This window comes from Carcharodon carcharias, chromosome 23 (assembly GCF_017639515.1).
Source record: "Carcharodon carcharias isolate sCarCar2 chromosome 23, sCarCar2.pri, whole genome shotgun sequence".
Lineage (NCBI taxonomy): Eukaryota > Metazoa > Chordata > Chondrichthyes > Lamniformes > Lamnidae > Carcharodon > Carcharodon carcharias.
Window position 1 is genome coordinate 5,193,827 of NC_054489.1, and position 25,571 is coordinate 5,219,397.

The 25,571-nt window shown below is 44.1% G+C and overlaps 1 protein-coding gene across 4 annotated transcripts in view; it reads right to left on the reverse strand.

Moving 5' to 3' along the window:
• Positions 1-14,855: 14,855 nt before the first annotated feature.
• Positions 14,856-25,571, reverse strand: part of LOC121269229 (coatomer subunit zeta-1-like) — a 30,913-nt gene continuing 20,197 nt past the window's right edge. For 3 of the 4 annotated variants that reach the window (XR_005941321.1, XR_005941322.1, XM_041173778.1), the window contains 2 exons: positions 18,264-18,302; positions 14,856-14,921 (listed from right to left, as the gene is read on the reverse strand). Coding sequence is in view for 1 of the 4 variants with exons in the window: in XM_041173778.1 (XP_041029712.1) it covers positions 14,874-14,921; positions 18,264-18,302 (87 nt within the window). In the remaining 3 variants the exon portion in view is untranslated. Of the gene's footprint in view, positions 14,922-18,263; positions 18,303-19,007; positions 19,031-25,571 lie in introns of all 4 variants that reach the window. The other variant, XR_005941323.1, reaches the window with a different exon arrangement.

Genomic DNA, 25,571 nt, shown 5'->3' on the forward strand with positions numbered 1-25,571 from the left:
TTTTTGAAGGAGGCTGCACTGTTTTTTATTTGGGTTTTGCCGGGTGCAGTGATCCTGGGTGAGTTTCTCCCAGGAAACAAAATCAATATCAAAACTCTTTCAGAGTGTCCCTGTAACGCTTCCTTTCACTGGATGTACACCGAGAGTACCACAGACTCACTGCCGTGAGAGTGTACCACAGACTCACCACTGTGAGAGTGTACCGCAGACTCACTACCATGAGAATGTACCACAGACTCACCACCAGGAGTGTGTACCGCAGACTCACCGCTGTGAGAGTGTACCACAGACTCACCGCTGTGAGAGTGTACCACAGACTCACCGCTGTGAGAGTGTACCGCAGACTCACTGCTGTGAGAGTGTACCGCAGACTCACTGCTGTGAGAGTGTACCACAGACTTGAGCTCCCCATAGAAGGTTCACTTTGGTAAGTGAGTGTCAGGCAGCCTGGCTGCATGACCAGCTGAGCTCAGTGGTGACGGTCTCCGGACGGTGTGGATCTTTGCCATGCCAGCTCAGGTGAACACCATGTCTGGTATTCTGTCCAACGTTTGATCTTTGGAAGCTTCCAAAGGCAGCTGGAGTGAAAGTGATTAAGTTTCTTGGCATGAGGCTGGTACTCAGACCAAATCCGGCATGCGCAGGGCAGGGTGCGCAGGACTATTGCTCTACAGACTTTCAGTTCGCTGGCAGACTCGCTCCTCTTCATTCCCAGACTGATGTCTGACGAAGGCTATACTTGCTTTGGCAATTCTTGCATGTAACTTGTTGTTAACATAGACAATTCAAGAGAGTGTGCTACTGACGACAGCTTCTGGTCATGGACTGACACCTTGGGTTTGAGATGGGGCTTTCCTGTAGTAGGCTGGGACATGATCCCAGTTTCCTTTGTTTTGATGGTAAAGCAGAAGCTGTCGCATGAATTGGAGAACAAATCCAGCTCTGAGCCAGCAGCTAATGCCCAGTCGTCAGAAATAGAATATCATCAAGTATCTCCTTGGAGACTTTGGTCTTTGCCTGGAGTGGTCTCAGACTGAGCAACTTCCTGTCGACATGAATTCTGATTCCAGAGGCAGGATCACAGGAAGCATCAGAGAGCTTGATGTAGGAAAACAGGCTGAAGAGGATCGGCTCCAGGCATAAATACTCACATAATATCGTCAGTGCAATAGAAAATTCCAGTCTCGTAAAGCAGGGCAAGATTACACAAGGATAATCTGGAAAAAGGCAAGCAGAGGATTGATATCAAGAAGACTCTTGTCGCAGAGTGGTCAGTACCTGGGACAGAGTCTGTGAGAGGGAGTGGAGGTAAAAATTCCAGAGCAATCCTAGGGGCAGTTGGGACATCTATTGGAGGTCCTATGTTTCCATGTTCCTCTCCCTGTGACCCTCCCAACCAATCAGAGATAATCTACTCCATAAGAAGATTGGGGATATGGCATCATCAATAACAACACCAACTTTCATTTATGTAGCAGCTTTTACAAGCTCAGCCTATCTCAAAGCTCTTTACAGCCATCAAAGTCCTTTCTGAAATGTAGTTGGTTGTAAGGTTGGGAATGCAACAACAAATTTGTGCAAAGCAAGATCCCACAAACAGCAATGTGGTAATGATCAGATCTTCTGTTTTATTGATGTTGATTGGTCGGGCACGGGGAGACCTCCCCTGCTCTTCTTCAAAGTAGTGCCACAGGATCTGTACATCTGACTGTAAGGGCAGACAAGTTTAACATCTTAGCTGAAAGATGGCACTCCAACAGTGGAGCATTCTCTCAGTGCTACCAGCTGAGCCAGCACCTTGAGATGTTTTACTTTGTTAAAGGTTCTATACAGCTTGTTGTAGCTGCCATGGAGAACGCTGTCCATGAATGACTTGCTGCCCTTGGGAGGTAGCTGACAAACTCCGAGGAGATGAGGGAGGTAGGGAGATGGAAAAATTTAAGGAGGAAGGTACAGCCAGTGGTGGAGCAGTGGAAATGTGGTCAGGATTTTTCTCGTCTTGCCCGAGTTTAAAATTTTGGCGCCCTCTTTAAAGAATGTACACACTCAAGAAACAAACATTTGTGACGTAGCTTGTAATCAGGTTGGAAATGTTAAATATTTACTATTATGGACATAGAAAGTTTGTCACTTCTGGACACAGAGAAAGTCCAGCAGAGTTGAGCAATCCCATAATCCAGGCTTCGCTGTGGAGATGATACTCCGAGAGATCCCATCAGGGAATACCACAATCCAGGAGAGTGAGGAGGAGGGGGAGATACAAGCACCATTACAAGGAAATACTGATGAGTAACAATCCACCGCTCTCTCCAGTCAATCTCTCTCTCTCTCTTTTTTGCAGTTGCCCTTGAACTTATATGGGTCAGATCTCCTCCCCTGTTCCTCCAAATATCCCCCATCTTACACACACTCCCAAATATTCTCACAGTGTTGCAATCATGACTCATTGAACTATCTCTGTCTCTATGTTTTCCAGTACCTCGAAATTCCCCTCTCTTAGTCTCCCTTCCTTCTGCTGTCTACTGGGGCTTTTAAAAGTAAAATAATTTCCAGTTTTCACAACTTCATGGCATCTGAAAGTATTTCCAGCTAATGAAGGAGTTTTGAAGTGTAATCACTGTTGTAATATGGATAACAGAGCTCTCAATTTGCACAGAGCAAGATCTTAGAAGCAGAAATGTGAAAAATGACCAGATAATTTGTTTTAGTGATGTTGGTTGAGGGATAAATATTGTCCAGGACACTGGGGAGAACTCCCCTGCTCCTCATCAAAGTAGTGCCACAGAATCTTTCATGTCCACCTGGGAGGGCAGATAAGGGTTCAACTGAACATCTCATCCGAAAGATGCACCCCTCACAGTCTAACAGCCCCTCAATACTGCACTGGGCGTGTATCAGCCTGAGTTTTTTGCTTAAGACTTTGGAGTGGAGCTTGGAATCACAGATTCTGACTCAGAGAACTGTACACTCAAGAAGCTGGACACCATCCAGGACAAAGCAGCTCGCTTGATTGTTACCTCAGCGACAAACATTCACTCCCCCCACCACCGGCACACAGTAGCAGCGCATGTACTATCTACAAGATGCACTGCAGCAATTCACCAAGGCTCCTTTGACAGCACCTTCCAAACCCATGACCACTACCATTTAGAAGGACAAGGGCAGCAGATAGATGGGAACACCACCGCCTGGAAATTCCCCTCCAAGTCACTCACCATCCTGACTTGGAAATATATCACCATTCCTTCACTGTCACTGGGTCAAAATGCTGGAACTCCCTTCCTAACAGCACTGTGGGTGTACCTACACCACATGGACTGCAGCGGTTCAAGAAGGCAGCTCACCACCACCTTCTCAAGGGCAATTAGGGATGGGCAGTAAATGCTGGCCCAGCCAGTGATGCCCACGTCCTGTCAATGAATATAAAAGAATTGAGCAGTGAGAAATCTGGATACTTTCTCCCTTTCTCTGCGCAGGAGTCGTTTGCTCCATCTTTCCCCATTTGAAGTTAATTCGCACAACTCACTGAATCCCAGTCGGTGAGACGATTCTTGACCTCTTGCACCACCTTGTGGTGAGAATTGGAAGCTGCAGCAAACTGTGTTGTTGCTGAACAGATTCAGCAGTTCACACCAATAGCACTTAACCCTTTGAGGACTGAATAATGTTTATGATCAAAATTAAATTCCATTTATTATTTAACCAATTTATTCCAATACATTTTAATCTGGTATCTATGTTTTCATAATTGGGAACATACAGAATTGCTGAGTGTGTCAGAGAGTGACAAAGATTTACATGAAAAGACAGAGGAACACACAAATACAAAGGATTCCATAGTATGTACAACACAATCAGGCCATTCAGCCCAAATGATCCATGCTCCCTTCATGCTCCTCTCACCCTTCTGCATCAAACCTCATCATCATTTCCTTCTATTCCTTTCTTCCTCATGGACAATATCCAGGCTTGGGCTGATAAGTGGAAAGTAGCATTTGCACCACACAAGTGCCAAACAATAACCATCTCCAACAAGAGAGAATCTAACCATTGCCCCTTGACATTCAATGGCATTACCATCACTGAATCCCCCACTATCAACGTCCTGGGGGTTACCATTGACCAGAAGCTGAACTGGACTAGCCACACAAATACCGTGGCTACAAGAGCAGGTCAGAGGCTAGGAATCCTGCGACGAGTAACTCACCTCCTGACTCCCCAAATCCTGTCCACCATCTACAAAGCACAAGTCAGGAGTGTGGTAGAATACTGTCACTTACCTGGATGAGTGCAGTTCCCACAACACTCAAGAAGCTTGACACTGTCCAGGACAAAGCAGTCCCACTTGATCATTTAAGCTTAAACATTCACTCCCCCCACCACCAGCGCACAGTGGCTACAGTGTGTACCACCTACAAGATGCGCTGCAGCAATTCACCAAGGCTCCTTAGACAACACCTTCCAAACCCACGACCACTACCATCTACAAGGGCAAGGGCAGCAGGCGCATGGAAACACCACCACCTGGAAGTTCCCCTCCAAGCCACTCACCATCCTGACTTGGAAATATATCACCGTTCCTTCACTGTCACTGGGTCAAAATCCTGGAACTCCTTCCCTAACGGCACTGTGGGTGTACCTACACCACATGGACAGCAGCAGGTCAAGAAGGCAGCTCACCATCAACTTCTCAAGGGCAACTAGGGATGGGCAATAAATGCTGGCCCAGGCAACGATGCTCACTTCCCTCCAATGATTAAAAAATTGTCCCCAGATCATTAGCTCAAGATTCTGGATTACTAAATCAGTAACATAACAATGAGACTACAGTTCCCTCAAATTGTGAATTAAATCATTGGGTTGTCTGTGCTGCAGTACTGCAGCTGACCAGAGGAGGGTCCCAAAGTACATTTTATTGGACCAAGTTCAGTAAAGGTGATGAGACACAGGGAGATAATGCTCTGTGCAGTTCTGACGCAGGCTCACTCAGGATTCTCAAGCCATTCACCAAGGAAGAAGAGCTAGGGTGGCTTCCCATTATCTTCCTCACAACAACTTCTCTTAGGTGTGCTGTGGCCAATGTCAAGAAGCCTTGCCCACCCTTTGCAATGGGGCAGAACCTGCACATATTCAGCCCTGGAAGACAACAACCAGAATTCAAAGCCAGCATTCTGCTCACCCAAAACTCTGTAGCCCTTATCCTAACTTGCATCAAGTCCCACTCAAATATAGTTGATCTATACAGTCCCCCAATCCAGCATCCCGCTTTTCACATCCCTCTAAGGTTTCTTCCCCTCCCTATCTCTGTAATCTCCTCCAGCCCTACCACAATCCAAGGTCTTTGTACTCCTTCAATTGTGACCTTTTGCACATCCACGATTCTAATTGCTCACCCATTGGATTCAGCTGTCTGGGCCCCAAGCTTTGGGATTCCTTCCCTAAAGTTATCAAATCTCTCGCTCTCCCTTCTATGAAGACACTTCTTAAAACCTTCTCCTTGGCCAAGCCTTTGGTGACTTGTTTTATTATTTATTTGTGTTTTTTTTATTCATTCATAGGATGTGGGCATTGCTGGCTGGGCCCAGCATTTATTGCCCATTCCTAATTGCCCTTGAGAAGGTGGTGGTGAGCTGCCTTCTTGAACCGCTGTAGTCCATGTGGTGTAGGTACACCCACAATGCAGTTAGGGAGGGAGTTCCAGGATTTTGATCCAGTGACAGTGAAGGAACGGCGATATATTTCCAAATCAGGATGGTGAGTGACTTGGAGGGAACTTCCAGGTGGTGGTGTCCCCATGTGTCTGCTGCCCTTGTCCTTCTAGATGGTAGTGGTGGTGGGTTTGGAAGGTGCTGTCTAATGAGCCTTGGTGAATTGCTGCAGTGCATCTTGCAGATGGTACACACTGCTGATACTGTGAGTTGGTGGTGGAGGGAGTGAATGTTTGTCGCAGAGGTGACATTCAACTGGGGCTGCTTTGTCCTGGATGGTGTCAAGCTTCTTGAGTGTTGTGGGAGCTGCACTCATCCAGGCAAGTGGGGAGTATTCCATCACACTCCTGACTTGTGCCTTGTAGATGGTGGACAGGCTTTGGGGAGTCAGGAGGTGAGTTACTCGTCGCAGGATTCCTAGCCTCTGACCTGCTCTTGTAGCCACAGTATTTGTGTGGCTAGTCCAGTTCAGCTTCTGGTCAATGGTAACCCCCAGGACGTTGATAGTGGGGGATTCAGTGATGGTAATGCCATTAAACATCAAGGGGTGATGGTTGGATCCTCTCTTTCCTCAGTGTCAAATTTTATTTGATAGCACTTCTGTGAAGCAGCCTAAGGTATTTTATTAAGGTAAGAGGCACTGTTTTTATGTAAGTTGTTGTTGTACAACACAACCAGGGCACGTCCAGTGTCAGAGGCTGGAATACTGCCCATGTCAAAGACATCCAAGGCCCCTCCCATCTGGAGGCCCATCCAATATTCCAGTCTCTGCTTACCAGGGCTGTCTGGAATGGGGTTCAAACTCTTCACCTTCCAGGCTGGGGATTGCTACAATTTGCTCCCCAAGTCACTCCATAACCCAACCTCTATTGGAAAGGCTCTGCTATTCAGCATTTAGAAGAATGGGAGCAATTACTCTTCATTACTCCACTGTCCTCCCTCACCAATGCTAAATGATTACCCCTGCACTGCCTTATGCTCATCAGAGTTTCCTTGGCTCATGGGTAGTTAGCTGTCTTGAGAATAAAATCAAGCCTGACATTCCCAGCACAGTACTGAGGGAGTGCTGCACTGTCAGATGGTCAGTACTGAGGGAGTGCTGCACTGTCAGATGGTCAGTACTGAGGGAGTGCTGCACTGTCAGATGGTCAGTACTGAGGGAGTGCTGCACTGTCAGATGGTCAGTACTGAGGGAGTGCTGCACTGTCGGAGGGTCAGTAGTGAGGGAGCGCTGCACTGTCAGATGGTCAGTACTGAGGGAGTGCTGCACTGTCTGAGGGTCAGTACTGAGGGAGTGCTGCACTGTCGGATGGTCAGTACTGAGGGAGCGCTGCACTGTCAGATGGTCAGTACTGAGGGAGTGCTGCACTGTCAGATGGTCAGTACTGAGGGAGTGCTGCACTGTCGGAGGGTCAGTAGTGAGGGAGTGCTGCACTGTCGGAGGGTCAGTACTGAGGGAGTGCTGCACTGTCTGAGGGTCAGCACTGAGGGAGTGCCGCACTGTTGGAGGGTCAGTACTGAGGGAGTGCTGCTTCAGAGATTCTGATACAAGCAAAAACCCAGAAGCAAAATAATGTGGGCTGTAAAAAAAAATGACGAGTGTTTTTATATTTCTTTGAACATTCCTTTATAAACTATAAACATATTGGAAAAGGTTATTTGATTGGTGGGGTTAGAGGAGGATGGGTCATGTGATTAACTCTCCAGGGATACCTCTAACCAGAGTTGGTAACCCTGGAAATGTTTTCGGATGAGATCAGTCACAAGGAGTTCTGTCACTGTGGGGATGCAAACTGATCCTTTTATCTATACTGCAATAGGCAGCCCTTACACCAATCCGTCATTTACATTCTCACAAAGGATAACTTTCTGCAGCACCTGTCATTTTATTCTATTCCTTTCGTTTCCCCTACTCAATTCCATGGGGAAAAGATCAGATGAGCCTTTCCCTTTAAAACTTTATTCCAAGCTGTAGGAGAGACACGCATCACTAGGTTAGTGTGAATGTCAGCAATTAAGATCATTTTTCTGTGTAATAGATCCATTTGGTTAATGATTACATTTATTTAATTAACTGAATGGCCACATTACACAGTTGTAAAATCATTCTAGACACAGCAACACCCACATTTAATCCTAGTCACCTCACAGGGGGAGTGAGTCAGTGCTCCCTTTGTCTCTGCCCTGCCTAATAAAGCTAATACCTCACCACCACTTCTCCTGACTCCTCCACTGTTGCTAAATTATCAGACTGTTTATCTGACATCCAGTAGTGGATGAGCAGAAATTTCCTCCAATTAAATATTGGGAAGACTGAAGCCATTGTTTGAGGACTGGTGGTGGTGAAAAGCACTATATAAATGCAAGTCTTTCTTTTTAACACATCTCCCCCCTCTGGCTCCGTGCCCAATGTTGGCTCCATCACCCACTCCATAGTGTCCCAGTTGTAACTCTTATGTTGAGCTGACTGATGCATCTGATCGTGTTCGCACTGCAATCCCCAAAGTACTGAGGCTTCCTGTTTCCTTACTTGCACACCTTGCAGTTCAGTCCAAATAAAAATCAGTTTTTAAAACTGTATTTTTTTTTATTCGTTCATGTGATGTGGACTCTGCTGGCTGGGCCAGCATTTTTTCTTTTCCTATCTCTAATTGTCCTTGAGAAGGTGGTGGTGAGCTGCCCTCTTGAACTGCTGCAGTCCCTGTGATGTAGGTACACCCACAGTGCTGTTAATAATTTATTCTGCCGAAATCCTATTGGACCCCTCTAGTATTTTAACAAGTGTAAAAAGATACTTTTCCCAATCTCTCATAAATTAACGAGAGACAAGCTGAGGAAGCTTCGTGGCACAGCGGCGCCTCTGGGTTCGAATCTCACTCTGGGACTTAATGGACATGGAAAATGCAACCATTACGTGGCCAACTGGTAAATCCTTCCACTATGCCTGATGGCCATCAGCGAGAGTGGGCAAGTTCCCGGTCAGTAAGAGTGGGAAAGCTTCCTGGTCAGCTATGCTGCAGAAATGCAATGGCAAACCACCGCAGTACTTTGGCAAACATAATCCTGGACAATCCAATGGAAGTCCATGCTCTCCAACACCCTCTAATGGCATGGTACGAGGAGGAGGAGAGGGACAAGCCAGCTGGACTGGCTGAAGCTTTGCCGGAACTCAGACGTTGAAGCAAGGAACAGCCTGTAGATGGGGCTGTCGATCAAAAACTAGCCGTGGAACAGCAGAGATGTGTGTGAGACACAGGTATTTCAAGTATAGTCAGGAAACGACTGGATTTTTTTCCCCCCCTTCACGTCAGCCTCAATATTATTATCACTAATTTACTTCCCTGTAGTGCCGCCTGTCTCTGCCCTAGGAGAAGCTCCCATCGGCCTGAAACGCTGAAATTAAGCAATGAACAGCTTTACACATTACAGAGTGATCAGTATCAGAGGCTGCAGGCGGCTCAGCCAGGAATTGATGCAGAAAAAGCTGCAATTCTGCTTCTCATTCGGGCAATGTGGATACAGACTTTCTGCAACTGGAGGATGAATGAAGAGCGCCTTTAACAAACTGATACAGCCATTGTATCCAATTGCCTCATGAATACGCAGGATATTTATTTGCATACCCTCCCCTTTACTGCCCTGATAACCAATCACATTTGGTCCACCGTTCAACCCCGCCCTCATTTACACAAATATTTCTGCTCCGCGTTGATTGGAGCTCGCGCTTCCGGTATTTACATAATAGGGGCGCGCATTATATGCTAATCAGAAGACGTCACAACATCCTGATGATTGGTGGCTCGATTTGCCTGCGCATGATAACAAAGTGACCAATAGGAAAGAAAGATGCAAATTTCCGGAGAATAGGGCAAAATTAAAGGAACTGCAGCAATTTACCATCTGCCGATTAAAAATCAGAGTGAGCGGCACAGTCCAAAACCTCATAGAAATCGGAGGAGGAAGTCATCCATCCTTTGACCCTGTTCCACCATTCAATAAGACCATAGCTCATCTTCTACCTCCAAATCCATTTTCCTGCACTTTTCCATTAATCTCCTTGATATTCAAAAATCTATCAATCCCACTCTTCAATTTACTCAACAGCTGAACATCCACAGTTCTCAGAGGTAGAGAATTCCACTAGCTACTTCAGCCACGAACACCTCAACCACATGTGTATCTATACAATTACAGATACCTGGTACAGGCTGGACTCTCATGGAAGGGTTTGTGGGCTGGGGGGTGAGTGTTATATATAGAATAACAGATAACCACAGAAGCAAGTTACAGGCTGAAATCTAATCCAAGAAGTTCAGGAGCTTACCATAAGACCATAAGGTGTGGGAGCAGAAGTAGGCCATTTGGCCTATCGAGTCTACTCCGCCATTCAATGAGATCATGACTGATCTGATAATCCTCAACTCCACTTTCCTGCCTTTTGCCATAACCCCTGATTCCGTTACTGATTAAAAATTTGTCTATCTCAGGATTGAATATACATAATGACCCAGCCTCTACATCTCTCTGCAGTAAAGAGTTCCACAGCTTCACTCTGAGAGAAGAAATTCCTCATCTCTGTTTTAAATGGGCGCTCCCTTACTCTGAGATTATGCCCTCTGGTCCTAGAATCTCCCACAAGGAAAACAACCTCTCAGCATCTACCCTGTCAAACCCCCTAAGAATCTTATATGTTTCAATAAGGTCATCACCCATTCTTCTAAACTACAATGAGTACAGGCTCAACCTACTCAACCTCTCCTTAGAAGAAAATCAACCTAGTGAACATTCTCTGGGCTGCCTCCAATGCCAGTATATATTTCCTTAGATAAGGGGACCAAAACTGTTCACAGTATTCTAGGTGCAGTCTTACTAGTGCCTTGTATAGTTTTAGCAAGACTTCCCTATTTTTATACTCCTTTCCCTTTGAAATAAAGGCCAACAATCCATTTGCCTTCCCTATTACCTTCTGAACTTGTATGTTAGCTTTTTGGGATTCATGCACAAGGACTCCCAAATCTCTCTGTGCTGCAGCTTTCTGCAGTCTTTCTCCATTTAAATAATATTCAGCTCCTCTATTCTTCCTGCCAAAGTGCATAACCTCACATTTTCCCACATTATATTCCATCTGTCAAGTTTTTGCTCACTCACTTAATCTGTCTATATCCCTCTGTAGACTCCTTGTGTCATCCTCACCACTTGCCTTCCCGTCTATTTTTGTGTCATCCGCAAATTTGGCAATAGTACATTCACTTCCCTCAGCTAAGTCATTAATATATATTGTAAATAATTGAGGCCCAGTACTGATCCCTGTGGCACTCCTCTAGTTACAGGTTGTCATCCTGAAAATGAGCCCCTTATCCTGACTCTCTGTCTTCTATTAGTTAGCCAATCCTCTATCCATGCTAATATTCTACCCCCAATACCATGGGGTCTTATCTTATTAAGTAGCCTTATGTGAATTACCTTATTGAATGCCTTTTGGGCATCCAAATATATTACATCTACTGGTTCTCCTTTATCTATCCTGCTTGTTAGCTCCTTAAAGAATTCTAATAAATTTGTTAGGCATGATTTCCCCTTCATGAAGCCATGCTGACTCTGCTTGGTTATGTTATGCATTTGTACATGCTCTGCTGTTACATCCTTTATAATAGACTCTAACATTTTCCCAATGACAGACGTAAAGCTAACTGGCCTATAGTTACCTGGTTTTTGTCTCCCTCCCTTTTTTGAATAAGGGTGTTACATTGGCCGTTCTCTAATCCTCTGGGACTTTTCCAGAATCTAAGAACTCTTGGAAGATCACTACCAGTGCATCCACTATCTCTGTAGCTACTTCCTTTAGTATCGTAGAATGCAACCCATCAGGTCCAAGGGACTTATCAGCCTTTAGCCCTATTAGTTTCCCTAGTATTTTTTTTAAATGTTAGATAGTTATTGTATTTATTTCCTCCCCTCCTTTTGCCCCTTGTTTATTTAGTATTTTTGGATTGCTATTAGTATGTTCTACTTTGAAAACTGAAGCAAAGTATTTATTCAACTCCTCTGCCATTTCCTAGTTGCCCATTATTATTTCCCCAGCTCATTCCCTAAGGGGCCTATGTTCACTTTGGCCTCTCCCTTCCTTTTTATATATTTAAAGAAGCACTGACTGCCCGTTTTTATATTATTTGCTAGTTTATCCTCAAAGTTTATTTCCCCCCTTTTGTTTTGGTCACTGTTGGTTTTGAAAACTTTCACAATTAGGAAATTTTCAATTTAGGAGCAGGGGGAGGGGTTGGGAGTTGTGGGGGAGGGGGGAGGTAAAGGGAGAGAGGGAGGGGCAATTTTAAATTGAGAGCAAGGCCATTCAGGAATGACGTCGAAAAGCAGTTGTTCACACAAAGGGGCGTGGAAATCTGGAACTCTCTACCCCATCCCCCAAACCAACTATTGAAGCTGAGGGTCAGTTTCAAGACACAGGTTGACAAATGTTTGTTCAATGAAAGTGAATGTGAAGCCCAGCTGTGTAAATGGTGATTCCGATCGGCCATGAATGACCGAAGCACCTGATTGATTTTCTCCTGTTTCTGAGACACGATGAAAGCTGGAATTTACAGAAAGATGAGTAGGTTGAAACAGAATTTTAAAACGATTTTGTTTTAATTAAAGTTGCTTTTTGTAACTCTATCAACCGGCTCCATATTAAAACATTACCCAACGCAAATGCAGAGAGAAAACTTCAGGATCATTCAAGACACAAGACAACATTCCCCTTGGCGAGACCTCAACGCAGAACAAGGTGGAGAGGATGGGCTGCTCCTCTGGAGGCAGCATGAGCTGTCGGGGGCAGTCTTACACCTATCAGGAGATGCCTATCTTAGCACCACAGTGAGGGGGATGGCAGTATTCTAACTCCACTCTCCCAATGAGGAACTTTCCCCTGAAGGAGAGTACACATCGGTAACTGGGAACACAGTGTTGGAAATCGCGGCTGAATGATTCTAGCGGGATGGTGGAGTTGGAAATTCCCTTTTCCCGATCGCTCTTTTCCTAGTCAGGTTTGAACATTGTAATAATCTGGAATGCTCTGCCTGAAAAGGGCGGTGGAAGCATATTCAACAATAACTTTAAAAGGGAATTGGATAAATACTTGGGGGGAGGGAGGTGGGGGGTGATGACAGAGCTCTGGGGTAAGAGCAGGGAAATGGGACTAATTGGATAATCTAGCAAGGAGCCACATAGCCTCCTTCTGAGCGGTATCACTCTAGATTAAAGTACATTTTCCCCCAATAGGGTGCAGCGTTTTTACCAAATTGTCCACTTTCTCTCAAAAATCTCTCCACTCTCTTCTCAGCGTTGGAGTCCCCACCAATGTTAACAGCTGCTGGATGCGACTGAACACTTGTGGGCAGTCGGGGTCTTGCCCAATTCCGACCTCCAACTCCACCTCCGCCTCCCCATTGGACCCCCGCCTCGTCCATCCTCACAATACCCCACCCTCCCTCACTGAATGGAGGATGAACACTCCGTTAGCCGGTTGGCCAATTCCTGACTGTCAATCAAACACACTTCCCCCTCCCCCACCACTTCGATGTTTTTAGAATGAAAGTGGTTCAATAGGAATTTTTTTTTAATAACATTTCAGCAGTGTCTGCGAGATTCATCTTTAATTCCAGGAGATTCAAGGGCACAGCTGAAAACTTAACAACTCCTAGTCGAAAGGACACAATATCGTGCACTTTTGCATGAATCAAATGTCATTAACATCTTCAACATTCAGCCCCATCATCTCTCTTTGCTAGAGCCTATCCAATTAAGCCCATAACCCCTGTCCTTTCCTCATAGCTCTGCAAATTGTCCCTTTACAAATATATACCCAATTCATCCATGAGAGATTCAGGTCACAATTCATGTCAGAGCCTCTGAGGGCCTGAAGATGGGTTGATGTTAAGCACTGGGCTTTAATTATACTGAACCTGGAGGAACTTCTTCATAATTCATGCCTGTTGAGAACTTCCCTTCTCCTCCGCCCCCCCCCCCCACCCCCCACCCATGACTCTGTGGTAACCTCGAAAACTTCCTGCTACCTGGTTTAGGGGTCAGGGATGGGCACTATCAGCCTTTAATTCATATTGTTTATCAGCACAGGCAGTTTTGGAGGTGGGTGATATAGGTTCACACACACACACTACTTGAGGTTGCACAATTGTATTTACAGCACAGAAAATGACCATTCAGCCCAATTGGTCCATGCCAGTGTTTATGCGCCATGTGAAATTCCTACCACTCCAGTGCATCTCATCCCATCAGGATATGCTCCTGTTCCTTTCTCCCTCATGTGTTTTCCTACCTGCCCCTAAATGCATTCACATTATTCACATCAACTACTCCCTGTGTAAGTGGTCTCCCTCACTCGCTGGGTAAAGAAGTTCCTCCTAAATTCCCTACTGGATTTATTAGTGACTTTCATATTTATATTAGTAGCTCTGGTCTCCCTACAAGTGGAAACATCTTCTCTACATCTACCCTATCAAATCCCTTCATTATCTTAAAGACCTTCTGAGGTTCAGAATCTGAGCTGAGGTCAACTGTTCCACCTGCTCTGGGATTACAGAGACAGCCTGGCAGAGGATTGAGATGAGCCAACCAGGCTCATAGGCAAAAGACTAAGAGATCTCAAAAGTGATGGGGGATGGGGACTACTAATCCAAAGCAGCAAACCAAAAGGGTAACAAACTAAGGATTCAGGCTGTAATTCTCTCCTGCATCCCCCAACTTCACACAAAAAGAAACGATCAGCCCTTAACAGATGATCTGGTTGTTTATCACATTGTGGGATCTTACTGTGTGCAAATTGGCAGCTGCATTTCCTACATTACAACAGTGACTACACTTCAAAAAAGCACTTCATTGGGACATCCTGAGGTTGCAAAAGGTGCTATAGCAATGCAATTTCTTTCTTTTCTTAGAAGGGGCTCCTATGTAAGGAAGCAGACAGCAAAATCCTGGCAGTATTCAGCATGATGAGCGGGTGGGTGAGATCTGGACAGATAAGCTCAGTGTCCTGACTGCCTTCCTCAACTATATTTGCATAATGTTCGTGTCATGGTTGAGATCTGGATTTGTCTCACAGCGTTTGATATGAGGGGAAGGGCAGACAGGAAAAAGGGCAAGATTCTTGCTTTATTTTAACAGCGACCATTTGATCTGATCCTTTGCTGACTGAAGGACCTAGAAAAGGAAAAAGACAGGTAGTTATTAATATATTTATCCTCGTTTAAACAAAAATTTCTTCATCCTCACTCCCTGCCTTGCACTTCACTCTTTTCCCTTTACTCTGTGCTCTGAGTTCCCTCTTTAGCACTCTACTGAATCAGGGGTTTGAGAGTTAAAGGTGAGCAGGAGATAGGAATATGAAAGTACACCATCAGCCTGAGTTTATTTACCATAAATCAAATACTAAGAATACACCAAAAACTCAAGAGATACAAACACATGCCAGATTGTAGCAAATGTTCCTAAAGTGATTCTCTCAATCATTCCCCTTGAATATCACCCACTCCTAGTAACAGACCCAGCAGTACGATACCAGTGTTATACAGTGACAGACATGATCTGATCACACACTCATGCTGGGGAATCCTCAGTGTAAAAAGCTCCAGCCCATTCTCTACAACACACAGCCTCTTGGGTACAGGCAGTGCATGGGCCTGAACAGATCCCACTTGGTCCCGAGTTCCATACGCTGGCTCTCTATGTAGTGTGCCACTCATTCAACCTTAATCCCTTGATCATGGGGAGAGGAGTTCCATACAGAGATATAGAGAAAATGTTTCTACTTGTTAGGGAATCTAACACCATGGGCCATCAATACTAGACAGACAGTCACTAATAAATCCAATGGGGGATTCAGGAGAAATTTCCTTACCCAGAGAGTGGTGAGGTTGTGCAGCTTGCTATCATATGGAGTGGTGGAGATGAATAGTATAGATGCAGGGAAACTGGACAACATGAAGGAGAAAGGAACAAAGATATGCTGATAGAGTGAGATGAAGTAGGTGGGAAGAGGCTGGTGATGAAGTATACATGGAGCTGTTAGACCAAAGGGTTCACTTCTGTGCCAAAGTTCCATGTATTGCAGACATTGGGTGGCAGTGAGACTTACATTGTTAGTGACTCCCAGCCTCCTGGAGATTTGCTACACAGGCAAGACGGAGACATACCATTAGAACACACAGCACAGCCACATCCTACACACATATTCACCCAGCAGTGCACTTGTAATCCGTGTTTATAAAATTGAGGGGTGATGTGTTTAAAATGACAAGAGAGAGGAGAGTGGGGGTGAGAGAGAGAGAGAGAGAGAGAGAGAGAGAGAATGTGTGAGAGAGAGAATGTGAGAGAGAGAATTCCTCTCGTGGGGGAGTCCAGAACAAGTAGGCATTACCTTAAAATTATAGCTAGGCCATTCAGGAGTGAAATCAGGAAGCACTTTCTCACACAACAATGATAGTGGAAGTCTGGAATTCTCTCCCCGAAAAGCTGTGTGCACGGGGTGGGGGGGGGGTCAATTAGAACTTTCAAGACTGAGATTGATAAATGTTTATTGGACAAGATTCTCAAAGGATATGGGGCAAAGCAGGTAATGAACTTGTGATACATATCAACCATAATCTGCTTGAATGGCAGAACAGACATGAGGCTGAATGGCCTCTTCCTGTTCCAATAACCTCTCTCCCTCAGAAACAAAACAGAAGTAATATCAGTGCACGCAGTCAATATTTCCTGTTATCTATTATTCCCCAGAATGTGAATACTATAACATCTGTTCCTGAAACATTTTCTGCATGTCTCCTCTACTGAAGATTTTCTCATGGGAGGGGTTACGGGGTCTCCATGACACTGAATGTCTTGTTCCACGATTGAGACGGCAACCTTCATGTGCGAGTCCAGACACTAAGTGTCAGCTGAGGGAAGGAAATCAAGTTCAAACTTGGCCAAATGCTGACCTGACATCCACTCACACAAACTCATCAAGACCCTTCAACAGGAAGCAAAGCGACAGTACGTAAGCAACAAAGGTTACAGAGGAAAAGCACCTCACTTTTAAAATACAGACCAATTCAGAGAGACAGACACTGAAAAGACAACAGGGATTGTGCACTCATTGTGCACCATGGGATGGAACAGATTTCACACATTCACAAGAACGTAACATTCTGGAGTCTCAATCTTGATAAATATCAGACAAGAAGAGAGAAGTGATCTGGTCCGTTTAACTCAATTTTCACGGAAGATTCTAGTTCTCACCATCAGAGTTTCTGTCTTTCAAGTTACACTGGACTATATTCCCCAACCATGACTTCATTCCATGTATTAATTACTATGTTCTGAGGGGATTTCTGATATCAGCCTGGAACTTGTGTCCCACTTAACCTACAAACTCAGCAGGGTTCACAAATCTCCACCAAATTCATACCAGGGGTTTAATGATAGAATTCTGAGTACAGGCTGCATAGGCTAGATTTATATTCTCAGAAGGTTAAAGGTAATCCAACTGATGGAAAAAAAGGGTTCTCAGGGTAGATAGGGAGAAACTATTTCCTCTGAAGGGAAAGGTAGAACAAGGGGGCATTGGCAAAAAATTCGAGCCAGGCCATTCAGGCGTGATGTCAGGAAGCAGTACTTCACACAAGGGAAGTGGAAGCCTGGAACTCTCTCCCAAAAAGCACTGTTCAGTCTCAAAGTCAATTGAAAATTTCAAAACAGAGCTGGATGGCCAACCATGACAGTTAATTGGAGTGAGGTACGCATCAGCCAAAATCTGTTTGAATGATGGAACAGGTACAAGGGGCTGAATGGCCTCCCATGCTCCTATCAATTTACCCCGTGGGGTTGTCATTTCCTCAAAATCATTGCAAAGTTTCTGAAGTTGTGCTGGCTGCTGTTAACCAGGTTATTGTTGTACTGACAATCCTCAAGTTTAGTCCTGATGGTCCATCCCATCCATGCAAAATAAAGAAATTGATTAAGGTTAATGAACCTGTGACTACCTGTTTCTGCTTTGTCCCCTTTTTAAATAACGGACAATCTACTGGCACCTTCCCAGTACCTAGTGACTCCCTCATCAAGATTGTCAGTGCCTCAAAAATCTCCCCAGTGTCTCCCAACACTCAAATCCCAACAGCTTGACTTTCCGGGGTGATTTCTCCTGATTGCCTGTCCTCCATAATGTCAGCAGCAGATTCGCAGTAATTCCCCAGGAAGAAACAGTAGAAGTTCTCTGTGCAACCCCCATCTCTGGAAATTCAAATTCAAGCCCCCCCCCCCCCCACCCAACCACCACCAAGCTGCCTAACCTAGAAGATATCTTTGTCACCCTCTCATATCAGCATCCCTGCATGAGGATCAGGCTCTCTGGTCACAAACTTCAGTGTCTTTTAATTAAAGTTGCTTGATTATCTGAGGGTTAGTGATGAACAAGAGGAGACAATGAGGATTGGAGTGTTGAATCATTGTTGATACAATCTGAATGATGGCGTGTAAATGAATGTCATCACAGAAGGATCTTACCTGTGCCATACTCTGCTCTGTTAAAGGAGTATCATCAACCTGTAGGGATAGAGTACAAAAGGTTCAATAAAATGCTCAAGCCTGGTAAATCATTAAGGCTTCAATGCCACACACAACGCAGGGATATTAATTTTTCACCTTTCAAAACAGGGTAAAAAAATTGGAGGAGTGACAGTAGCAAAAGTTCAGTGGAAATCGGAGAAAGGAAAACAGTCACATATGTGAGACTGCAATGGCTAACTTGCATTTCTATAGCACGTTTCATTAACTCAGAATGCACCAAAATGCAGCAGTTGAATATATTTGGAGTGTCATCACTGTTGCAATGTAGGAAACAGAGTAAAGGGTTAACATCAGGAGCACCTGAAGTAACTATGATGCAATGTCACATGACTAAGAGATTGCCATCTGGTGGGGTACAGAAGTACAAACTCGTGTACAGTACTGAGATGTATATAGATTTATAAATAAACCAGAAAGGTTTTTTTTTTTTTACAAATAACAGACTATGGTAATATTCTTAGGGTAACATGCAAGCCCTAAAGAAACTCCACCTAGACCCCAAGCCCCAGATGAAACATGGTAGCAGCTGGATGGTTTCTGTCAGCTGTACATGTGCACTTTCCAAAACATGTGGGCAGCAGACAGAGCATAAAGACCCCGAAAAGCTCCAAGAGAAGACTGCAGACCTGAGAGACCTGTGAATCCTTGGAAAAGGACAGGAAAAAAAGATTGAATACTCACCTGTGAATTGAGCATCATGGGTACTGCAGATGAAAGCAGACACACAGACCAACAGTGAGTACAGCTCACAGTCAAACAGCCAAATTACTGAAGCAGCCACAGACCCAGAGTTTAGGGTAAGCATGGAGTCACCATTGCCACTCTCAGAACCGTTCCGTTGTGGGGAAGGCTCCCGACAGGCTCAAAACTGGGCCAATTGGAGGAAAATATTCTCCAGATACAGAACAGTTTCAGGCTTACACAAGAGGGGCCAGAAGGATCAGGTCAGTCCTTTACCCATTAGGGGCCATAGCTGACAATGTTATTGCAAGGCAGGGTGTCAATGAAACTTCAAGCTCATATGAGGAAGTCCTCCAGGCATTCGATTCGTACTTCAGTGTTTGAAAAATTTTGCTCACTCAATGATCAAATTTTAATGAGAGGCAAAAATCAAGTGAATCGATATACTAATTTATAAATGACCTGTACAGACTTGGAGAATTGCAACTATGGGATCCTAAGAGATGAATTAGCACATATAGTGATCATATAGTGGTTGGGGTCTTGAATGAAACCCTATCAGATAATTAGCAAATGAGGGAAGATTTAACTCTAACAAAGGCAGTACAAATAGCACGACAGACTGAGCTTAGGAAGAAAAACTGAATGGTTGTTATGGGTAAAGTGATGTCACTTGAAAAAGTGAAACCATTCAATATGTCAGATAAAGAAAGCAAAAACCCATGAAAATCAGGAAAAAGCACACCAACTGCCATCTTGAGATGCTCTTGGTGTGGTGTGAAAACCTGACACAAGCGGGAAGAATGCCCAACGGGGGAACCGAGTGCCACAACTGTGGGAAGTTGGGACATTTTAAAATAGTCTACAGATCCAAAGTTCCTATAGCTCATAGGAAGAAAAAGATAACAACAAAGCCAGGTAAAATCCAAGAAGTGGAAGAGCCACAGGAAAAACAACAAATAGCCTTCTTAGGAGAAGTTATTGAAACAGAAGATAATTATTGGAGCATTAAGTTAGAAGTTGATGGTCACCCCACAGAATTCAAGCTAAATACTGGGGCACGTGTTTCAGCATTATCTGACGAAGTGAAATGGCTTAAAAATATCAAATTATAGCCACCCTACATCCAGTTACAAGGTCTAGGAGGGACTACACTAAAAGTAACAGGCCAACACTTGGCAAGATTAAGATACAAGGATGAAAAAATTGTGGAACCCCTCTATGTGATAAAGAACCAGGGTCATTGCTACTGACCACAAAAGCACGTTTGCAGCTGAGGCTCATCTACAAGGTTAATGAAATTGCTGTTGAGGATATTCAGCAATGACTTTCCATCTTTATTTTCAAGCTTAGGAAAGCCAAAAACAGAATATCACACAACCCTAAGGGCAGATGCTAACCCTATATGTTTATTCACAGCAAGGAAGGTCCCTTACCCACTCTTGGACAAAGTCAAGAGCAAAACTGAACACATGTTACAACAAGGGGTCATCTCTCCAGTCACCATATCAACGAAGCGATGCTCTGAAATAGTCACAGTACCAAAGTCTAATGATTCGATTAGAATCTGTGTGGACTTGACTCATTTAAACAAGTCAGTACAGCACGAGATCCACCCGTTGGCATCAGTGGATGAATGTTTCACTAAATTAGCATCCAATTTTGTGATGAGGGTGCATTTTGCTAACAGTAGATTTTGGCAGTTGTTTCTGGACAAAGAATCCAAATTGCTAACAAGTTTTATCACCCAATTTGGTCATTACTGTTTGAACAGGTTACCATTCGGAATTGTTTCTGCACCAGAGATATTCCAAAGAACGATGTCTCAGATCCTGGAAGGAGTAATCTGCTGTATGGACAACATTCTTGTACATGGTTCAAATGAAGAACATGACCATCGTTAAGAAAAGTCCTCAAAGAAAAAACAGGTCTGACATTAACTGATAAATGTGACTTTGCAAAGCCTATGATAAAATTCTTAGGTCACATTATGCAAGCTCCGGGAATTACGACCGACCTGCAGAAAACCAAGGTCATTAGAGAGTTCCCACAGAATTGAGATGATCAAAAAGATTCCTTGGGACGGTCAATCAAGTAGGCAAGTTCCTACCAAACTTGGCAGAATCAACAAGACGCTACGATAACTGTTGAGATAAGATCAACAGTGGTGCTGGAATGTGGACCAGCAAAATGCTTTTGATAAAAATCAAAAATCTCTTAATTTCACCAGACATTCTAGTGTACTATGACCCAGAGTTGCCAACAATGGTAGCAGGAGATGCATCATCTACCAGCTTAGGTGCAATGCTGTTTCAAATTCAAAAATATGGAGAATGATGACCAGTCTATTATGCCTCAAGATCTCTCAAGAAAAAACGAAAAGGTATGCAACCATTGAGAAAGACGCATTAGCAGCCACAGGTGAGGAGCTCTCTGATTATGACATGGGATTATGGTTTAAAATTGAAACTGACCACAAGCCTTTGGTTACTCTTCTTAACCTAAAGGGAATTGCAAAAATGCCGCCTAGAATTCAACATTTTAGACTCATGAGATACAATTCATTTACTGTGTATGTTCAAGAGAAGTACCAGACAACAGCAGATGTATTGTCAAGATGTGGAAGAAGTCAAGCTCGAAGACTTAATTATAGAGGAAATGGAAGCATATACTTCGCTCATCACTAAAAATCCAACAGCCACTGAGAAGAGGTTACAAGAAATTAAGCAAGCACAACAACAGAGTGACAAGTGCACCAAAATAAAAGAGTTTTGCCAGAGCAAATTCCAAATAATCCAGATTTCACCAATATTTCAAACAAAGAAAACATCTCACAATCATCGATGATTTCTTAGTTTCTAACCACAGGCTAGTCATCCTTAAAACACTCCTGACTCGATGTTCTTCAGAAAATCTATCAAGGTCACTTGGGAATAGCAAAATGCTGAGCAAGAGCCCAACAGCCAGTTTGGTGGCCAGGCATCAGTCACTCCATTTAACCACAAATTGCCTTACGTGTGCAGTGCATATCTTGCAGCAGAATGATGCACTTGCACCTCTCCTATGAGGCCATGGGAACGTTTGGCAATGGATTTATTTCAATTTAAAGGCAAAGTTTTCACTATAGTCATTGAATAGTACTCCAGATGGTTCGAAGTGAGTAGACTATATAATACCACAGCACAGGCAGGCATTACATTACTAAGAAGAACCAACGCGACACATGGGTCAGGACTTTGCCCTCATCGGGCAGGCTCAGCGGGGGCGAATGGGAAAGGTCAGGAAGCAATCGGGCCACGACCACGATTTCATGCTGGCGGGCCAATTAAGACCTGCACAGCATGAAATGAGTGCTGCAGCGCTTAGCCCTGCCTGGCTGTAGGGGGTGGGGGAGGAGTCCATGCAGGGATCTTCATGCATGTGTGTAAGTGTGCGTAGGAAAAGCTCCTGAGGCAAGGAGCTGCCTCAGGTAGATGAAGATATAAAAAATTAAAAAAAGAATTTTAAAATGTTAAAAATCATGTTCCCGCATGTGACTCTGAGCAGGGACATGCTAGAAATTAGTATGAAAACTTTTTTTTTTTTTTAAAATGATGGATTGAAACCTCATCCCCTCCCCACCATGGATGAGGTTTCGTAAAAAATGCAAAAGCTGTTTGGCATTTTTGCCTGTCCGTCCGCCAACCATAAGATTGGTCAGGCAGCGAAAAATTTAATTCAATTAGATTTTAATGGCCTTAATAGCCTGTTAACTGTGGGCAGGCACACTGCCAACTCCCACACACGCCTGACCAAAATATTGAATGAGCGCACGATGATGTCAGGACGCTCACCCAACATCATCGCGTGTCATTTTATGCTCACTCAGGTCCTGGTGAGCAGAAAATTCTGGCTATGGCATCCCAGACATTGTGGTGTCAGTCAACAGTCCTCAGTTTGCTAATGAACTGTTCCATAACTTTGCTCAGGAATATGGTTTCACGCTTGTGACTAGTTTTGCCTAGATATTCTCAATTGAACGGAGAAGCAGAAAGATGAGTTTGAACAATCAAGGAATCGATTAAAAAGGAATGAGGATATTAACTAAGCCTTTCTTAACTACAGAACCGCGCTGCTAAAAATCAGGTTCTTGCGTTCAGATCTATTGATGGGGAGATGGCTGTGAACACAACTCCCAGCTCCCCAACAAACACTACAACCTAACATTACCTCAGACGATCATGAGAAAGTTAGGAAGTGTGAAGAGCACCAAAGAGACGGTCAAGCTCGTGTTTCAATTTCAGGCACAGAGCACAAGACTTGAAAGTTCTACAGTCCGGGGACAGGGTGGATAGGAGATCAACAGAGAGAAGGCATTGTGATAGAAAAGCTCCACAGCCGAGATCTTATAGAATTGAGACGGACCAGGGAAATATCAGAAGGGACCGACAAGCCTTAATATCATTGGGAAGGAAACTAGTGGAACCTTGGACATACTATTTTACAATGTCACACTAAGAGGCTGAGATTTGGTAGGAAGCAGAAGTACTATCTCATGTAGAGTGCTCAGATGTACGTATATCACCTGTAAATAAACAGGAATGGTTTTTACAAGTAATGGTCTACAATAGCATTCTTAGGGTAACAGGCAAACCCTGAGCCCTGACAAAACAGGAAACATGCCAGACAACTTGCACACAGAAAGCTCCCAAACACAGCAATGAGATGATTAATAGTTTATTTTTTGTAAAAAGAGGTACTGGGTGAAGGATAAATATTGGTCAGCACATTGGGATAACTGTCCTGCTCTTCTTAAAAGTCTTTTAAGTCTACTCTAGAGAGCAGATATGGCCTTGGTTTAATCTTCCAACTGAAAGACAGCACTTCCAGCAGTGAAGCACTCAGTACAGCAGTGCGCTCCCTCTGCACTACACCAAAGTGTCAGTCCAGATTTTTTTTGTGTTCAAGCTACTGGATTGGGACTTGAACCCACAATGTCCTGACTCAAATGAGTGTTTTGCCAATCTGAGACACAGCTGATATCTAATGAAAGTGAACATTTAAATCAGAGGATTATGGGATATCGTAAGAAATGCCCAGAACCCCTGACACAAAGGAGTCCAAACAATGACAGAGAGGAAAAGAGAGAGAGAGAGAGAGAGAGAGAATGGAGAGGTTATAGAATCATAACGACTTCACACAGCATAAAAGGAGGTCATTCAGCCCATTGCTTCTGCCTGGCTTTTTCAAAGGGCAACCCAGTTGGTCCAGTTCCATATATCCCTGCAATATTTTCTCCTCCAAGTATTATCCAAATTCCCTTTGGAAGGCTACTAGTAGTCTGCTTCTAACCCCTAATGGCCTTCTGAAAGGCCATTTGGATGGCAATAAATGCTGGCCTAGCCAGTGGCACCCACATCCCATGAATGAATACACTAAAAAAATCAGGCAGAGCATTCCAAATCCTAACCACTCATTGTATAAATGAAGCTGTCTTTCATGTCCTCATTGCTCACATATAAAAAAATAAACCTGTGGCTGTGTTTGTTGTAGTTTCTGTGCCACTTTCATTCTTTACCCGATTGTCAGTTTGCCTTCCATTCACACTGAGTTTTCTCCCACTTTCAACCTGTGTTGTACTTTCTCTGTATGCCTCAGGTGCTAATTCAAGAATTACAGAGCTGATCTTTTCTTTCTAGAGCCTGCATGTTGGAGCTTGGGGCCTGGGAGTGGGGGAAGGCTGTCTGAGGCTTGCTGGGGCATGTGTGAATGAGAGATAAAGTTACCTAAGCCTAGACAGCCCAGGTTGTCTCTGTTGCTGTGGCAAAACTTTAGGCTGATACTGGGACTGCTGAGCGTGAAGGCATTGAGGACCCACAAGGAGCCTGCCAGGGAAAGCTCACTGTCAGGGTGGTACACTGTGAAGCAGGATAAGGCTGGGGAATGCAGCAAGGCAGTGGCTATGAAATAAGTTCAAGACGACCCACTGCCACTTTCATAAAGCAACATAGATATATGTTGTGAAGAGGACATCAGGAGATTGCAGATGGATATAAATAGGTTGACTGGGCAAAGATCTGGCAAATGGAGTTTAATGTGGGAATATGTGAAGTTGTTCACTTTGGCAGGAAGAACTAAAAGGCTGAGTATTACTTAAATGGAGAACAGCTGCATAATTCTGGAGGTGCAGAGGGATCTGGGTGTTCTAGTACATGAGTCACAAAAAGTCAGTATGCAGATACAGCAGGTAATTAAGAAGGCTAACGAAATGTTATCCTTTATTATGAGAGGGTTAAACATAAAAGTAAGGATGTTATGCTTCAGTTATACAGGGCATTATTGAGACTGCACATAGAATACTGTGTGCAGTTTTAGTCTCCTTATTTAAGGAAGGATGTAAATGCATTGGAGGCGGTTCAGAGGAGGTTTACTAGATTGATACTTGGAATGAGCGGGTTGTCTAATGAGGAAAGGTTGCACAGACTGGGCTTGTTTCCACTGGAGATTAGAAGAGTGAGGGGTGATTTGACTGAAGTATACAAGATCCTGAACAGCCTTGACAAGGTGGATGTCGAAAGGATGTTT